Source organism: Nelusetta ayraudi, unplaced genomic scaffold (genome assembly GCF_046127955.1).
Source record: "Nelusetta ayraudi isolate G7.1 ecotype Tasmania unplaced genomic scaffold, CSIRO-AGI_Nayr_v1 ptg000135l, whole genome shotgun sequence".
Lineage (NCBI taxonomy): Eukaryota > Metazoa > Chordata > Actinopteri > Tetraodontiformes > Monacanthidae > Nelusetta > Nelusetta ayraudi.
Window position 1 is genome coordinate 20,587,754 of NW_027466185.1, and position 19,559 is coordinate 20,607,312.

General features: G+C 44.0%; 1 protein-coding gene across 3 annotated transcripts in view; it reads right to left on the reverse strand.

Annotated features, from left to right (window-relative positions):
- khdrbs3 (KH domain containing, RNA binding, signal transduction associated 3) overlaps positions 1–19,559 on the reverse strand; it is a 101,160-nt gene that overhangs the window by 44,083 nt on the left and 37,518 nt on the right. For all 3 annotated transcript variants that reach the window (XR_012923823.1, XR_012923822.1, XM_076011860.1), the window contains exons 2-3: positions 7,997–8,115; positions 392–508 (exon numbers count right to left, since the gene is read on the reverse strand). Coding sequence is in view for 1 of the 3 variants with exons in the window: in XM_076011860.1 (XP_075867975.1) it covers positions 392–508; positions 7,997–8,115 (236 nt within the window). In the remaining 2 variants the exon portion in view is untranslated. The remainder of the gene's footprint in view (positions 1–391; positions 509–7,996; positions 8,116–19,559) is intronic.

The following is a 19,559-nucleotide window of genomic DNA, read 5'->3' on the forward strand; positions in this document are numbered from 1 at the left end:
TGCCTTCCTCCCTCTGGCTTTGTCTTTCTCTTCCTGCACACTAGTCCACCTGTCAGCCTGGAAACAGTAAAAATTTCTCCAGCCTTATTGTTGCCTGCCATCTGAATATCCTGCCGTCTCTAGACTTGCCTCTCATTATTCCCATTTTAGTCCAGTCTTGTTGTTCGCCTGTATAAATAATGCCGCTGTCTCTCCTGTCGGCCCGTTGTTACGACTAACCGGCTTGTTTCCAATAACTCGACCAGATTTCTTGGTAATGATCTCAGATACGTCCACCCTGGCGAGGGGCGTGCAGCAGCGGGAGGTGGAACGACGAGTGGGCGAAGGAGTGAAATGAGAAGGGAGAGCAAACAGTACAATACAATACAGGAAGCAAAGAGTGAGGTTTTACCTTTTCCTTGTCTCGCATGGATCCTTTACCAAGGATTGACATCTTGGTGAGAGTGTCCTCCTGTAGCCTCTTTAACGAGTTCCCACGTGGCCCGAGGAGTTTGCCGACAAAGTTAAACTGCAACACACAGAGAGAAAGCAAAGAACAGTCTGAGCCTGTGTTGTCTTGGAAGAAGAAGAAGAAGCATTCAACCACTTCTAAGATATCCACCTCAGCACTCTCTTAAAACCTTACAAAAAAGTATCAGTGAGGAGGGCGGTTTTCTGTCATGAGAAACTGGATTCAAATGACAAATATAAAGATTATTACATAGAATAGGATCACTTCTGTTTGACATCTGTGCTGCAACGTTACAAAAATGCTGCAGTGGAAAGATCTTTGCCTGCAGCAGAGGTCATGTGACAAAATGATGAAAGGCTGAGAATTGACCCCTGTGGAACACCAGATTTGTTGTCACAATTGGGAAGGATCTTTTTCCTATATGCACGACAATATTCCCCATAGTTGTCATTATGCATTTTAGCAGTGCATCTACTTTTTTTCAGATGCTTCCATTTGAGCCCACAATAAGCCTACAATAAACTCCACCTCTGTCATGTTGCCATACGCTTCCTGGCCTCGTGTTTTCGACAAGGTCACCGCTCTTCCAGCGTGTCTGTTATGCATTATGAGACGAGCTGCGGGCAGACACCCGTCCGAGCTGCGGCACCTTCCACGCGGGCCCAACACAATTCCACTGGCAGCAGAAGATGGCCGAAGAGACAAAAGGAGAGTGATGATTTTCTCCCGCTCAATGTGTTTTCCGTTAACGCTGAGTTATGCAGCTGTCTCCCTTAGCTGTCTGGGTCATCAATTAGCTAGCGGGAGGTAAGAAAGAAGTGGCTGGATTGGTTATCAACCTCACCAATATTTCTGCCTTCTTTTGTTCGTAGAGAGAATGCTTATTAAGAGGACTTGCCAATTCCTGGGTGAGGGATTCAAGGGCCGTTCTTTAGCGATTTACACTAATGCGCTGACTGGCTGTTGGGTTTTCAACCTTAATGGGCTGAGCTCAAGCACTTCGCTGCTTTAATAGCCGGACGCGATCACACCTTTAACCTTCTCCCTAACTCAAATGCCAGGGTCCCTGTGTGCAAAGTAGCAAGCAGCAGCAATAAGTAGCCTCCCACAAACTTCTGACCTTGCGCTGATGAATATGTAACACGCTTCCTCCTTCACATTAGAGCGTGGGCGCACTTTGATGTGAGCCGAGGTCCAGGAGTTGAGACGTTTCGGCGCTTAAAACATGAAATCTGTGCACCGCAATTACCTTGAGTTGCGACACTGGTCTTCCAGTTCAAAAAGAATTAAAAAAATAGATGAAAGTTTAAAGGTCACTTTGGAAAACGGGACTGACCCCATGTCTAAAGTGCTGGAGTTCCCCAGAGGATCGCTGAAGGAGACGGCACCACCACCAGACAGTAAACGCAGGGTGTCAAGAAATATATCAAGCGTGCACAGCTTACAGTTCCAATGTATAAACTTTGGCCTGATCTAGGACTTTCATATTTATAAGCTTAATATACTGAATGAATGAATGAATGACTTTATTTTGGTAACAACAAAGCAGAAATAAAAAGGAAAGGTTTAACATGAAAGAACACGTAAATATATTAGTAAAAGTGTATACTCACGGTACAATGAAAGTAATTTGGTTTTCCTACCCATATAACTGTTCTTATTTATATCTACATATAAGAAAATACATAGAACAAGAGTCTTGCTCACAGTTAGTTTGTGTGAGAAGGCCACGGTAGTTCACTGGCAAGCTTGGGAGAGCCACTTGGTGGAGTGGGGAATCTATATGGGAGTCACATAAATGAGGATCCTTTGACTCTTCATGCTGTCTAATTTTCATTCTGGGCCCTTTGAGCGGTGTCCTCGAAAGGATGTATATTAAAGCACCTATCCGTGAATTATGTGACAATCCCGCGTTTGAACTTTATTCCTTATGGTCACTGTGGGGACACCAAAAGAGGTTTAAGGGAGACACGGCAGCTCTTTTTTTTTTTTTTTTTGGCCAGCAACTCCGTAGCAGCTTTATACAGGTGTTTTTCCAGGGAGATACAGCGAGTAGCATAGACAATTAATGTTGTTATAAGAAATGTAACTGCGCTGCAAGTTAAACATGGACATTTCTGAATGAAGATTTGACCAAAAAGACATTAAATGTCAAACAGTCTGCATCGGACAGTCCCCTGCCTCAGTTAACGTTCACAGAAACACACACACACACACACACAATTCTGTTTGAGTAACGATACAGTCACCAAAGACCCACCTGTTGCCTTCTACACGTGCACTGTTTCCTTGTTTCCTCCGGGACAAAACCGGCTGTTTCAGCAAGATACACACATCCAAGCCAAGTGCAAGAGTTTATTCATTTATTTATCTTGGTAAAACATATAAATTCCCACTTTTTTGTGTCTGCCGCACCTTTTCAAACCCATTAAAAAAAAACACACAAACAATCACAACAATATTTGACATTGTTTAAAATTTGATTTGTGTCAAAAACCTTCCTTAAAAAAAAAAAAAAAATTCTCCTTGTGGCTGTCCACAGTAAGTGTGAGAGTCTCAGCGAACGCATCGTCGTAACACCTGCTCAAAAATCAAAATCCGCCTGACTGTGGCTGCGACGGATGCCTCCGGTGTCTCGCTAATGCTTTCAGGCATCACCAGGGATTTTCCGCGATTTACACGAACCTGCGACGGGACTCCGGCGCTCGCCTCGTGCCATTAGCCTGCGTTGAGTGGATTGTGCCGCTGCAATCTGAGAAGCTGATGTGTTTAATCACCGGCTCTCGCCCCGCTGCCGCTCTGCCGAATAAACACGAGAGGCCCCAAAATCCTGCTTTTATATTTTTCACGCGACGGGAAATAAAACGGCCTTGGATGACGGAGCTCATCCCTAAACAACGGTTACAGGGGCGGAGAACAGCTGCGTGAAGAGCGCTGGACTGCCTCCATCCCCCCGCACCTCACCTCCGTCCAGCAGGACAGCGCTTGGACTTGGATCTTTTCATCAAGCGGTCTGGCAAAAGGTGTGCTGACAGAGAGCCGGAGTGCAGCGATTGTGCTGAGGACAGCAGGACGGGGAGCGACAGCCGAAGGATAAATCACCGCTCGCGGGAGCAAGGAGAAAGCCGCGGTCTGAACGGGGAAATAAACCAGGGGGTCTCCTTTCGCCTCGCTAATGGCCTACAGCGCTTTCTGCTAGAACTTACTGTACATATACATAGCTGGTTGTATGAACTCCATTATAATGAAATAATCGACTGGAATGCTCTAAGAACATTACCAGTGCACGGAAATCAGTCAGGATGTGATCAACACACATGGGTTTGCTTTGACAGTTGTTGCCTTGAATGTCTAATGGAAGGTGATTTCAGAGAATGAATATCTAGTGTGCAATATGCGCCTGTCATTACAGAAGATAAATGCTTTCAAATAAAAGTAAACATTCCTAAAACAGAGCTTTGTTTCAGAATCACACTTCAGTTCTGTGAGCTAAACCATAAAAGAGTAAATGAAGCATCATTGTTTGTGTTTTAGGCTCTTTTAAAAAGCCCGCTTTTAAGTGTGTTTACACAGAATTTGGCACACTTGATATTCTTTTCACTTTCAAAATGTCTTTTAACTAGACTCTGGAAATGGTTTTCATTCGACAATGAGATGTTCCCATACTTGTTAAGCACATCTTGACTGTTTTTCATGCAAAGCGTTCAAGATCTTAATGTCGTAAAGCTTCTTATGATGGAGTTCAATGCAGTCTTTTTGAACAGTAGTATGTGTAATATCTATATATATCTATACGGTGTCATTTCAGGGAGGGTTTGTCAGAGTGAGTCATGAAACACCAGGGTGCTCTGTTTTAGTACTGGGGGTCGGGGGGGAGCAGCAGAACTGGAACTCCCACCTCCTTAACTACCCCCACTTCTTTTGTTTGATGCGGCGCAACATCTTTGCCAAGGACGGATTTGGAGCGAAAGCGGCTATTTGGAAAATGGAGCTACGAGGTGACGCCCGCAGCTGAGGAGCGAGAGGGAGAGAAAAAAAAACCCCCACCGAAGTCACGCCGATCGCTCGTCGCCATTGGTACCTGTCAGACGGAACAAATTGAATTTGTCTTCCTTCGGCGGCTTGTTGGAGCTCTAAACAGCGTATTAGTGGCTCTACTTATCAAAGCTGTCAAAGCAAATCTGTTTGGCTGCGAACCCGGGAGACTCAAACCAGCCGTGGGGTCGGCGCTCACGAGGCGCGCTAAAAGCTGTCAGCGCCGCCACCCCTTGAAATTCACCACGACTCCTCATCTGAGCTCTCGGCACTACCTGCTAGGTATTAATTACTCAGAGTTAAGAGCTTAAACTCCAGAGTGAGCTTTGATTTTTGCTATTAGTCGGGAAAAAGTTGGTTGCTCTACCCTTTGGAGATTTGATCAAGTTGTTGTTTTGTAATGATTATTTCTATTCTTTCCCCATTTGTTGAAATGCTCTCGCAGGAATGAAATTCAGCAGACTAAACTAACAAGATGTTACACTTTCTGTGCTGCTGGGCGACGTGCAAGCGTTATAGGTGAAGTGTGTAATATTTGGAGATTTTTAAGAAGGAACAGTGACATAAAGTGGTTACATTAAGATTGCAGCACTCTCCGGTGAACTACGGTGGCCTGCGAGCACAAACCTGGATACCTCATCCACCTTTTTCTTTGTTGGTTCATTTGAGGATGCAAGTGTTCATCGTAATTACGCAGCACGCTGTCAGGTTTTATATATATATATATATATATATATATATATATATATATATACATATATACATATATATATATGTTTGTGTTCTTTTTTACATGGAAGAACCGTTCAGAGGGTAGGAATAACAAATTACTTTTATTTTACAGTGAGTATACATTTTTATTTACGTGTTCATGGGCTGTATGTCAAGCTTTTATCAACATAAAAATCATAAATTAGGGCTAATTTTACACAATGGACCTTTAATGATAGCATGCACATTGAAATGATCCCATTTGGAAAAACATTAACGCAGCATTGCTGAGAGATCACTGTTGAGTGAATGAATGAATGGATGAATGAATGAATGAAGTAATTTGGACATATGAACTTCAGTGACAGTGCAGAAGCACTAAATGCAGAGGCGAGTCATGGCCACGATAATTATTTTCCAGTCTGTTATCTGTTATCACAAACCAAGCATCTCATTATCTCCGGATAACAAGGCTCATTTTGTGGCGGTGACGAGGTAATTTATCTGGTCATCACGAGATAATGAGCCACTGCGTGGTTCGTGACCGCACAGATTTCCGTCCTGCGCTCACTGCCGCGTTAATGAAGATCCATACTTCCAGACGGGAAAGAGTGAAGGTGTCGTCAACAGGACATAACAAGATGAAAGAAGCGGGGGGGTAACCACGACTCCTTCTGGCTCTAACACAACGTTGCTATTTTTTTGGGTTGAATAATGAAATAATAAATGCATGTATGTAAATGCACAGCAAAAGTAGAGATTGTGAAAGGGCAACTTGATGGCACTTAGCTCATTAGTTCGGTGAATATAACCAAATGGTCGCTGTGTTGAATCCTCCTTTTAAATATACGCACAGACAAAGTTCTCGCTCTGCGACGAACCAGCAGCCGGAGACCTGGTGAATCACACTGAGGAGACGGGATCGATTTCCCTCTCAGACACCTGCCTGAGGCCACTCTCGCCACGTGTGTGGCGCCGATCCCATGGCTTCCGCTGAATTTACGACGTTAAGTCAAATTTAAAAAATTAAAGGCATCATTCTTTGGCACAAACTACCTAAAACAAGGGAGAAATTACCCAATAATTTATTAAATAATCCATTTTTTTGTCGAAATTCTTACCTACTTATTTTTGATAAAATCACTAGAGACAAAAAATGGGTTTACTTAGAACACTGAACATCACAAGGTGTCGGTTAATAGAGATGTCTTTTGTCGACTGATGTAAGAACAGCTCATCCGGCTCCTGATCTATTTCATCAGTGAAATATTACGGACTACCTCCTTGCTATCACATCAAATTTAGTATTAAGCAGAGCTAATTTTCACGTCTGTATTTACCTGTTTGTATCTTTGCTCTTGTTGTTTACATTGTTGTACTCAATTTTTGATTCTCTCTTAATTTTCATACTTATTCATGGCTTCTACAGCCGCACTTGAATACTAATTTCGTACCACGACTGTAAAGGTGTGCTGGTGTGACGATAAAGTTCCTTGAATCCTTTAAATTGAACGGGGGTTATTCAAATATTACAAAAACAAACAAGCCACTTTTACACCGTCAATTCTTGCCCTGACGTCTGCATCATTTCACTCAACATATTTCATCGGCAAAGCGCTCCACTTCCCTTTCTCGTCTGTTTGTTTTTCCTCTTTGCTCTCCCCCTCCGTCCTTCGCCCTGAAGGCCCGAGGTGAAAACTTGAGTGATGTCCCCATCCGGCAGCAAGCCTCTCACTTTTACACCAGGCCCTGTACGTCGCGCTCCCACTGGGAAATCCCTGCCGCGCGCCCGAGGCCCATGGCTCTGGTTCCCGATGAAGGATCTGTCCTGGCGGGCGGAGCTTAAGAGCCCTCTGAAGGTGGCGACAGTGCCATAGCTCAGGCGGCTGCACGTGGAGGTCATTGCGAAGTTGACAGTCCGGGGATGTGACTGATGCCGTTGGACTCTTAACCCCGCGCGCTAGCATTTTTTTTTTTTTTCCCCCCTCCACGGAAACACAATGGCAATAATGATAGTAGGGGGGGAGAAAAAAATGGATGGGAGCGCTTGAATGGACCAGGTATGGAAGAGCATTGCTGCCACACTAGAAAAAAAACAGGGCTCAGTATCACGTTATAATGTGAAAACTAAAAAAAAAAACGTAAAAACGTGAAAACTCATGTTTTTAGGTGATACTTTTTACGAAGTGACGTGATAGTTTCACCTTTTTACGTGATAATGTTCACGTTAAAACATGACACCATCACGTTTCTTTGTGATAATTTTCACGTTATAATGTCATAGTCTCACGTTATAACGCGATACTGAGCCCTGTTTTTTTTTTTCTAGTGTGACAGCAATGTGCTTCCGTAACCGTGTAACGCGTCAAACCTGGAAGAAATGGTCTTTAGTATCACACATTCATCGACAAATAAAGCCATCAAAGCCCCATTGACCGAGCGAGATGTGAGGGCGGAGCCAGAGGAACTCTGGGTTTCTGACGTTTCGGAAAAAAAAAACAGGAGAAAAAAAACCTAAAAACACGGCTCAGCCTGTCAGTGATATCCCCTAATATAGTCCTACCCCAGTTCTGTCAGCCGACGCAGCGCGCAAGCGCCATCTTCCAGACATGCTACATCTAATAACATGAAATATCAACAAAAAAGTGTCAAGTGGCTGTTGCGGGCAATTTAAATCAAAAAAAATGCTCACAGCTGTAGTTTGGCTTTCATTATCTATAAATAACGCCATTTAAAATTCCCCCACCGTCTGTGCGCCGACCACGTTTTCTCCGGCGGAGGAAAAACCGTTGCACTTACTTTGGGAAACTGCTTGACGGGTATTAAAACTTTCTGGCCCAGTTTCATGTTCTTGTTGATGACGACGTCGATGAACTTCTCCTCCTCCTTCCCCTCGTCTTTCTGGACTTTTTCGATCTCTGGAGAGGTGGGAGAGAGACGAGAGCGCAATCAGTCGGGTTCACAAACATAGGAAAAGTGAACAGGAGTTACAACAGAGGCAGTCGTGGTATTACATGAACGATGCCAGTGCTCCATGGCAACGCCAGTCGATTGTAACGAAACAAAAAAAAGTTGTCCACCGAGAACAAAAAGCATTCAGTGCTGCTGTTTCTCCTTCAGTTAAGTTGGAAACTCCATAGTTCTGATAAAACTGACAAAGAGCCAGGGTCGCCATCGCTTCACTTTGGAGAGCAGAGGTTTCTTCCTAAAAGGAAGCTGAGTGGAAAGAACTCTTAGGATCCCAAGACTGAATTGAGTTTTCAGAGTGGAAACCTAAGCAAACATGCTGCCAAGCCAGGTTAGTGATGTTGTTGTATCGCTAGTTTCCTCACACAGTTAACCACTCTGCAACATTCTCTGGGCGTTCACAGAGCTCTCATCGTGGCGGCAACCCGGCTGTGCGAGCCCAAGCGTAACACAGCTGTTGTTTGAATGTTTCTTCATGGGTTACACAAACGTTTACCACTGACTGAGAACAGCGCTAGACCAGCTCTGCAGATTAAATTTTCATGCTAGCCTCAAGCGATACTTAGTTAGCGTTGGTTTCCAATGTTTTATGGCTAAAAGCCAAACAGTTTCAGCTTGAGCATTGAGCATTTGCTCTTGCTTTTTTTTTTTTCCTTCTTTCTTTTCCTTTTTTTTTTTTTTTTTATAAATCATGGCCTGGACCAGTCAGTCAGACAGCAGCAGCATATTAATATTTCATCCTGGCTACCAATGAGGTCAGTAGGTTTCACTGAAGTGACACTGAAAAATAATGTTTGTTTTTTGGTTTCCTGAAGAGGTTGCACATTAGATTATGTTTAAAATAAATTACATTGGCTCAACCCTTTAACCCTTAATTTACGTTTTTTTTACACTCATTTACACCCAAAGTTTTTTAGCCAAGTTCAAGAAAATTTGTTAACTAAAACCATGGGATTTAAATATAAATGCGTGTATGTCGGAGCAGTGAGGCAGGTGTCTGTGGCAGGGGGTGACATTAGGTATTAGAAAACTAAATCTGCATAGAAGCGGCTAAATTATATATACGTATGCACTGTTCTACATGTAGGGTTTACTTGTTACTGGTTGTTGTACTGCAAGCACACACTTATCTTAATGTATTTATGGGCAGATTAGCTTGTGAAGCTTCTACCAATATAAAAATCATGCACATATCTTCATAGAATGCATGAAAATGCAACCGTTTGTGTGCTTATCCACAGATATATTGAGTTTCTGACAGGTCAAAAGCTAAACAAAAGAAAAGAAGGGAAGGGTCAGTGCAGCCTGCACCTGCACAGTGCACACCACAAACACTGTCTGTCACGCTTCCACTGATGGCGGGGCGAAGCAGACTTTGATGTATTTGGAGATGTAACCTTGAACGCTTAATCAGATGGATAACATCTGTGTTTCAGTGGCAGGGAAATGGTTTTGCCGACAGGGCGAGCTAAGAGTTGGTTGGGAAGTGATGGGGGGGCTTCGACAAAGACTTCAAGCTAAAAGCCCAGCGGGGGGGTAAAAAAGGTGAGACAGAGGGCGAACTGCGTCGCAGACGAAGCTCCAGTCTTCAAAAAATCTTTGTTTAAACCAGCCCATCCTCACAGTTCGCCTCAAGGATTAGATTCTAACAAACAGATGATCCAGAATCCGATGGGGACATCGAGATCAAAGCAAAAACAAGGAAGTTTCAGTCGAAAAACACAGTTAAAGTCCAAACTGCAAGGCTAAAACGCAGGACAATGGTAAAAATGTATCAGATGCACCAAAGATCTGTCTTCTCAGTTGCACGGAGGCAGAGACGAGCAAAAAAAACACCCAAGAAACCTGCCTGGTTGTGATTTCTTAACAAAGCGTACATTTGCAGGGTAAACGTTCAAAAGCCTTGAGTATTTAATGACGATGAAATGATTATCTCCGAGACGAGGATGTCTTCATGCTCAGGCTTTGTCCCAGGGGGGTTGCAGATACTGCGCAAGGAAAAAAAAGCTAAGAAAAAAAAAAAGAAAAGATGTCAGCATTAATATTAATGCATCGCCTAGCAACATGCCGAGACAGAGTTCCTTCCTCCCACCGGGCGTCGTCCTCAAAAACATCTCTGACATGTGGAGAGGTAGCCGCTTCACATTGTTCCAGCTGCAGAATCGTCTAATTATCCTTTTACTTTGCATACTTTTCTCTTCTTTTTTTTATTTTTTCCACTCAGACGTCCGGCTAAAACCAACCCCATTCCTCTGCTGCAAATCGACAAACCTGGAATCACAGCCTAGGCCACCGCGAGCGCCGTTTGCGACGCGCTTTGGCTCTTTGCGGCGTGAGCTGTTTACCACTGGGCTCCCGTGCGAACGACCCGCGAGGAACGGAAATAAAACTGATTCACTCAGACTTTAAAGCCGAACGTAATGAATGAACGCAATATGAAGATTTCCTCCAGGCACCGACTTTGCCTTTATGAGGTGCAGCTCTGACCGTGTATTGTTTTACTCCTATGTAGATACGACTCCCCTGCTGAGAGTTATCGCCGCTCATTGCTCTCGAGCAGAAAGATGGATTTCAATGTTTACTTGCCAGTGATGGGAAACCAATATTTATTTATTTTTTTTACTGTATCCAGTGGATACAAGTCGCTCATGGAAGAAAATATGTTTTCTGAGACATTTGGGATCCATCGCTCCCACCCTCTCCCAAGGCCGCTGAGTGATTTGTTCAGTTTGTGAGTGGGGCTGGGCTACTGAAGAGAAAAAGCACCCGTTGATTTGCAGCCGTGCGGATGAAAATGCCTTGTTGGCGTCAGGGCTCAGAGGTCGGAATGGACAGGCTTGGGTGGAGACCACTGAAAGGCGGCAGAAACCCGAATAACCAGCGGTTGCACGTAACGCCGGCAGAGTAGCCGCAACACCTCCGACCTTGAAGCCCAGACGCACTCAGCAGCCACTTCAGTGGGTAATAGTGACTGCCAACACAATGAAACCTAACACGGGTTGAAGTCGAGACTCGTGCGAAAAACACAGCAGTTATCGCCACGCGAAACGTACAACAATGGCTTTTTTTTTAAGCGTTCACAGATCTTCAGAGCCGGCGCGGACACGCGGATGTGAAGAAGAAGAGCCGCGTCTGGCAGCACTAAAAATCACAAGGAAAAGAAAAAAAACAATGTAATATCACTGCTAGCTTGAGATCAAAACAGGGCTAAGATTTTTTTTGTCTCACTTAAGAAAGTCTATGGAGTGTAATTTTCCACTATCTAGGGCAGTGGTTCCTCCACTGCTCGTCACCAAAAGAACCCAACGGAAATCCAGAAAAGGTTCATATTGAATATTTCCTCAAAAGGTTGCACTCATACGTCAGGGTAGCTGACACACTGACTCAAAAATGTAAGTATCTCGCTTTTAAAAGCGTTTAAAAGTCAGCACTGTCTCTGAATGGTAAAGATCTGATTAATTTGACGCCCCCCACCCAGTTTCTGACCCGGTTTTATCTCACCCACGCGAAGAGGCTCGGCGGCATCAAGCACGTCAACTTTCAAACCTTTGCTCGCATTAAAAATATATTTACGCACTATGAAAGGCGTCGCCTGGGTGACAGCCCGGCTGTCTCCGTATTAGAAATGGATTCGCTTAAAAGCGTGCGCTGTGATTTAGGCCTCCAACATTTAAAATTCATATGGGATTATGCATGGCTTCAGTTGTGTTTCCCAAGAGTCGAGTTGAAAACTCAGACAATTGGGTCATTAAGTCGACTGGGTTGCGTCTTGAGATGAGGTGCACTTCATTGCAAATATTATCTTTACGCAGGTGCACCCATTGTACCTCCAGAGGACACATTATATGTCCAGTGTTGTAAGTAAAAACTTTTATTTTTCGTATTAGCGCTTCTGAGGGGTTTTGTAACTCAATCAGGTTTTTGCCCTATCTATAACAGAACATGGGTGAATCTAAACAATGCTAAAAGTGGCCAATCAGTTTCCCCAGGCATGGTAGTGCCACCCACACTAGGCACTGGCCCTTATTCATGTTTAGGCAATTCTCATTTCTTTTTAATTCAAAGAATTTGTGTGGAAAATAACTATTCATTAAATTGATTTATTGTTGAACTATTTAATTTCTCATCTGATTGAAACACAACTGCAGAAAAATGAAAACCTTCAGAACATAAGCGACCCTTTGCTTTGGCCCCTCAATTTAAACAGTCACTGTCCATTGCTACGTTAGTAATTGGAATTATTTGGGAGGCGTTGGCCGCTCTGATTCTTCATCCATTCGTTCATTCTGACAGTTAGCTTAGCTAGCCAACGCTTCACCTGGAGTAGCTAAATCAGTCCATCTACTGCTCCGAACAACCACCCAGCCCAGTTGTTTCTGAGCGTCCAGTGCTTTTTATAATGGGAAAAGATGGCTTGTCTAATTTTTGTACTGGCCCACCCAAATTATAATTTCTACCTACGGCACAAATCTGTTTAATTAGAAAGGTGAACAAGAGTACTGTTTGAACATCTTCCAACAATTACTTTTATAGCTTCTAAAGTAGATTATCTGGCCCAAATGCAATTTGACCTATGTTATTGAGGATATTGTCTTCACAAAACGTGATTGTTTTTGTACATATCCTGTTTTCTGTAATGGGAAAACTCTTAAGAAAACTGGTTGCTAAACAGCGGATACTAGGAATAATCTATGGATGAAGAGAAAACCCCCTTAGGACACTTCACCCTTCATACCACAGAAGGGTGAAGAGGAGCAGAGGAGCGTCTATTTTAACATGAGTTTCTCTGACCTCAACACCCCGAAACAGTCTGCCAGAAGCAAAGAGATGTGCAATTCCTCTGAGCCCTGGCATGCGCCAAAAGACTTAAAAAGGACCAACCAAAGGTTTATTAAATCCACCCAGTGCCTCTGTGCGAGCTTTGTTCTGCGCTCGGTTGTTAGACCGAGATAATCTCGACTAATCCCACTCTTGCTACATCTCGCTACATTAATCCACAAGACAAGTTAATTGCGAGGACAAGAAGAAGAAGAAGAAGAAAAAAATGATTTGATGTCTTTAACACAAGCTCATGACAAACGGTCGCTCATGTTCACGTTCGTCCAAGCCGAGGGGAAGAGCAAAGGATAACCAACAAGCACCAGGTTTAGGCAGAGAGCAGGATTGCCATTAACAGGCAACACTACTGGGAATAACTGCGTTGCTTTACATTGCAATACAAAGCAGCGCAGTTTCATTCCCCATTACTGATTCCCAATGATATCAAAGTCGTGAGAGCCGGCGTAGCTCTAATTTAAATGGGGTTGAGGGGGGAAATAGCAGTGGGTCAGCATTTTTCTAATCAGGCGTTTTGGGCGCTCTTGGTGGTGCCCCTTTGGTAAACAATATGTGTGAAGCAAAAGTTCACGGCCAACAAAAATAATGAGAGGTACTTTCTCCCCCGGTGCACCCAGTGATCCGAAACAGCGATTACGGAAGACTCCGCAGTAGCTTCGGATGTTCAAGGGCACCTCGACACCACTTTGTGTCTCAAACTTTTAATTAGCACATCACGGGCTTTGAGTTATAGATCTTATGACACCTTTTAATGTTGAGAATGAATGATGAGGCTAACCCCGATGAGCCGCGGACGGCAACGAGAGGCAAAGGCGGGTGTTTTGTTTTACACGAGGCACGGGGCCGTAACAAGGCATCAGTGTTTTTTCAGGCCATTAATGCGCTGTGCATTTCAGGGGCAGCACCCCAGTGTTTAAGGAAGCAATTTGTGCAATAGATCAGAGATTCATGTTACAAATACAGGGAAAAGAAAAACATTGATAGAACCTAATTTCACATCTAAAAAAAAAAAAGATGCTTCAACTGCTTTGCTTTGCTTGACACATGAAGTGTGTTCACGCAATGAGAAGTATTTGAAAAACCAGTGTACAGTCCTAAAATTGATTGAAGAGTGACAGACACTTCACAACATTTTACAAAAGCCACATTGGCGTTGCAGTGGAATCATAATGGGGTTAGCTAATGCTCTTATGATCTACTCATTGGCAAATAACATATAGTGCTACGGTGTCACATTTTAGGAATTGTTATATCATATTACAATAATTATGCTAATGCATTCACACGAAACCCGAACAAAAAACAGGTATTGTGCCGCTTGGACATAATTGGATTGTATTTCAGGCATAGTGTCACAAATTTGTATTTTTCCAAATGTAAGCAATGTTGCATTAACGGGTCATCACGTCCATCCAGGTGACCTGGAACAAACTACCCATGTTAAAAAATAAAACTACAAAAAAGAACTGTACTGCACTGAAGTGCGGGTATTTGGAAACTAGAAACCTTACGGCGAAAGTCATGGAAGGTTGCGAGCAATCACAGCAAAGTCGTCCCCAATCTCCTGCAGTAATGATGAACTTAACAACTCAACTATATCACAATCATTTTGAACTCAGTTGTAGATGTCAATAAGACAATAAGAGGAGCTTTTGACGCTTGTTGCTCCCCATGTGAGGAAGACAACAAATTACCAGGAGCCTATCGACCCTAAACAGCACCTGGAAGTTTGTCTGACATGAATTAGTATGACAGCTACAGTCCATCCTTGTCACACCGGAGAGCAGTACGTGACCTGGTGACTTAAATGTTCAAGCGCTAACAGGGCTGATTGACAGATGCTTTCGTGCCATTGGAAATGCGATAAAATAACTGAACTCGAAAGCGAATAAAAAAAAATGCGTTACTCCGTAAGCGTTAATTAAACTAAATGAATCACATAAAATATATATTTTGCTGAATTGTTCATGCACTTCTTTTGTCTCAAGTAAACACTGCATCCTAAAACCATCCAGCGTCGGTTGTGATTATCATTGGATGTCGTTCGGGTCTCGCGCATCTCCTCATTTTCAGCGCAGCACAAAAAGGATCACCGGCATGGAAAAGCTTCGCTTCCCGGTGCGTTTCACCCCGTAAATAATTGAACAGAAAATTGTTAGACAGCGAGTTTTTCCCCCTTCTGCTTGAGCAAGCGTCTGATGCAATGAAAAACACATTTTGTCTAAATAGCTGAATGGCAGCTTATCAGCAGCTTTCCGAAGTTTTCCCGACGCAGGCTGACGGAACAAGCCGCCGTCTGCGGTCGGCACGCTCATTATTTTGTTGTTGTTCAATTACGGCTGGAATAGACGAAATGCGTGCGCAGGGCTGCGGCCTCATTATTTTTCATTGTCCAGTTTCTATCAACCGGACGATGCTTACAGGAAGTCGATCAAAGAGTTAAAAGGTCGCCGTTGAAATATTTGGCAATGAGGGACTAAGTTTAAGAACGAAACATCTTGATTTTAAATGGCCCCGAAGTTTCGTCATCTAGAGTCCAGCCTCGTATGTATGTGTAAGAATACACACTAAAACAGAGAGCATCAAACACAAAGAAAAGCAAATGAGAAGTGTTGTGAAAATAACTAGAATTTGAAATGGATTCAATATTAATATATGTATGTGTAAAATGTATAAATAAGGTATGTATATATAGAAATATAGAGCAGGATATATTGAGATATTTCAAGCATTGATCTTTATATTGCAGGGAATTGAAAATCTGACCTCAGCTTTGGTTCATCATGTTCATTTTGCTTTCTGATTGACAAAAAATAAAATTGTGTTATATTTTTGACGTCATGAATCTTTTTGAGAAATTCAAAAAGGGGCCTCATGCTAAAGCTGAGAACTGAACAGAATTTGTGCGTTTACAGCCTCGCTCAGTAATGCAGCAGCGTGTGTTTGCATGACTTTGAACGTTGTTAATGGACAAAGAATGGCAGCAGATCGAAGGCTTCAAGCGCTTCAAGTGTACGATTCGACGCAGGCTCACGCAGGCTCACGACTCGTGATTGAATTTACACGTTGGATTCGTCAGTCGTCCAAAGCCTTTGAAGGTCATCGGCCCTTCCTGGTGGCACAGGGTGAGGCTCAAACCGCGGCACCACAATCAAACCACCGTCTCCGAAACGAGCGGCGTGGCGCTGCCCTCCGCAAAGCTAGGACGCTGCGGCGCGCCCGTCTGACACTATTTCAGGCGGTCCGTGCGAGAAATAGTTTGCCCGACAGCGCCTCTCGTGCGCGCCACCCGTGCGACCGCACGCATTTAGCGTGAATCACGATGTCGAGGCTGTGACCCCTTAAAAGAGGAACTCAAGCGCTTGGAGAAGAGGAAAAGGAAGGAGTGGGTCGGCGGGGGGGAGGGAAAAAAAAAAAAAAAAAAAAAACATTGCCTCAACTTGCTTCTCGTCCGTCCCGAAATCTCAATTTCACTCTGGCTCCTCCGTTGCCTTGACAAGGTCAGGCTGGCAGCGGGAATTCGTCTCGCCGCCCCCCATCCTCCCCCTCCTCCTCCCACCCTAATCTGGAGATTACATTCTCGGCGGCCGGGGCGCGGGCCCTCCCCTATCCCTTTCAGCCCCCTCCCCCCTCCCCCGCCCCGCCCCGCCTCCCCGCAACCCTGCCAGCCTGGCTCTCTACCGAGAGGTAACGAGCCAAGACCCGCTTACAGCGTGGAGATAATGTCCACGGATTAAGACAGAGAGCCCCCTCGAGTGGCGCCTCTTTCATTTCCAGTATCCGGCCTCGCCGAGCGTCGTAAATACGCCCCAGCCCGTCAGAGGCACCGCTCGGGCGGCTCTCCCTCCTGCGGCAAGTCCAACTCCAAACGGCAAGATCTTCATCCGCCGAAACTCCGCGCTAATGACGATGAACGCAAGGAGACTTTTATTTTTATTTATCTTTATATTTTAAATGATCTCGAGGAACACTCTTGCCACCATTTGGTGCCGAATAATACTAATATAATAATATATAATAATTTTGAGAACATCAAAGTTTGCTAAAGAGCCTCTTGGGTGGCGAGGTTGTTCAAAGTGAGCTCGCTTGATCTCTTTCTTAGGACTTTTTTTCCAACCTCTTTGGATAGTACTTCTTTCGAGGCTTTGCCAATTGGTTATATTGGTAGGGCAGCTGCGGGGTGACCTCAGGTGGTTAACCTGCCTTGTTATATTTCCAATCTCACCCATTAATTGATTTTTGGGCTACGTCATTTATATCTAATAGAAATAAAAGGAATGTAATGTGCTCCTATAAATCCTTTCAATGTGCATTTAGAAGATAATGGCGTTAAGGGATTTTATTTTAAAAAGACAAACAAAATGCTGTAATCCACTAAGAAGTTTCGACGCTCGGTTGAGGTGGTTTACGTTGGATGGAAACAGGTTTATTGTTGCGAACATCAGGCTAACACGACCTCGGAACCTCCAAAACATAATTACAACTGTTACAACTGTTGTTCTGAAATGCTGCTAATTTTGTTGTTCTTCTGCTCTTCCTGTAGCAACGTAGCGGTGCCCTATGATGCAGCAGTACACTTTAAGTATTGTTCTCATTAAGCCACTTGACGAAAACAAACATACTTGTTTGATTTTTTTTTTTGTTGCTGTTGTTGAAAGGTTCCCTGAAAAATTGTCTTGGTGTTCCATGGGATAGGGTTCATACTGGGGTATCATTTTTGGAAGCTGTGAAGGAAGCACCATCAAAAAAGACACTGATGATGATGATGATGATGATGGTGATGGTGATGGTGGTGATGGTGGTGGTGGTGGTGGTGGCGGTGGTGGTGATGGTGGTGATGGTGGTGGTGGTGGTGGTGGTGGTGATGATGACTGACCGGAGTGTAAAAGAAACAAAGCAAAATCTGGGATTTGTCGCAATTAACGTGATGATGACGTAGCAAACATTGAATCTGTGTAACAGCCCCTGAGATCAACGAACAGCCGGACTGCCCAACTTAACGTTGAGTACCTCCCCCGTGTCTTCCCCATCTCCCCCACTTTCCACATTGGACTTTGTCTTCATTATATTTTCGCCACGGCGCCTACGCGGTTTCGCCTTCCAACAAAACCTCGCCCAAACTTGTCGAAAGAAGGAATGTTTCCACGGCGATAAACATAGCGCGCCGCGTCGGTGGGAGCCGGGAACGAAATCGTTAAATCAACGGCTGAAATTTATGAAAATGTATGCGATGTCCTGCGCTGGTTTCCCCGTTGATAACTTTGCAGCGCGGCGGCGGCGGCGAGATAAAAGACAGCCGCGCGGTCCTCGGAGGTAGACGCCGAGTTGAGGGTCAGCGGGATCCAAGAGACATGAAGGCGCGTGTGTGTGCGTTTGTGCGTGTGGACCCCCCCCTCCCCCACCCACCTCTCTTTTTAAACACCACTGAAGTGAGCTGGGACACCCACCACCTGCTCCTCAGATGATAAAGACGTCGGCGGCGCGAAGCGAAAATATCGAGCGCAACGATTTCACTCAAGTTGCCGTACGATGAGTCGGGTCTTGCTTCACCTTTGGGGAGAAAAGGGTTTTTTCTTCCACCTTTTTTTTTTTTTCGCTGATATGCATGTCATTGATCATAAAAAGCAACTTTGAGCACGCAAATGACCTCTCTGTCACATCAACTTAATACGGCGGCGTATTTATGGAATATTATGATAAAACACTCTGCTTAATTTGCTGACTGCACGCAGGGTCGGCAGGGGTTTCGAGCTAAAAAAAAAAAAAGAAAAGAAAAAAAAGAAATCTATGGGACGTTCAGAAGCGCCCAGAGAAAATTGCTGAATACGGGACAAGTTTGTTTCTCCAACATTCTATAGAGGTTAATAGTATTCCCCTATAAATAATTCAAAGTATTTCTCGTCATAAAATATTCAGTTTTCACACAATGCATTAGGAAGAAAAACTTCTAGGTGTCTTGAAGTTTCCTGAAAGCATTTAGATGGAGCCTCCCAGATTCGCTCGGCTCACCTTCTGTGGACGCATCAGACCAAGAGGGAGGACGATCCAGATTATGTGGGTATTATTTACTGTTGCTGTTGGATTACAAACGTAATACGGCAGCCGCCCTGATCCAAAGCAGGCGTATTTGGATTTACGCGTAAACTGCCAAACCTCATCGAAGCCTTTGGCTATACTGGCCATGTTTTTTTTTTAAAGGGGCCCTATCATGGCCATTCCCGCAGTTTACTAACTCAACTTTGGTGGCTTACTTCCATCATTAAACAAGGTTTGTTTGCTCAAAAAACTCCTAGCTGAGCTTAAAAAAGGAGCTCCATCTGTGGCTCCACCTTGGAACCGCCCAGTCCCTTGCGATTGGATGCTGTAGTTGCCATTTCTCATACTTGGTGTTGGCATTTACAGTAATGCAAAAAGACGATTGAAAGAGCTGAAAAAGCCATTTTTTTTTAAATCATAACAGGACCACTTTGATAAGATTAAATGGAATTTAACAGAGCACAATAGTTTTGGCCTTGGCTTTAAAAAAAAAAACAAAAAAAAAACAGAAACAAGGATTTTC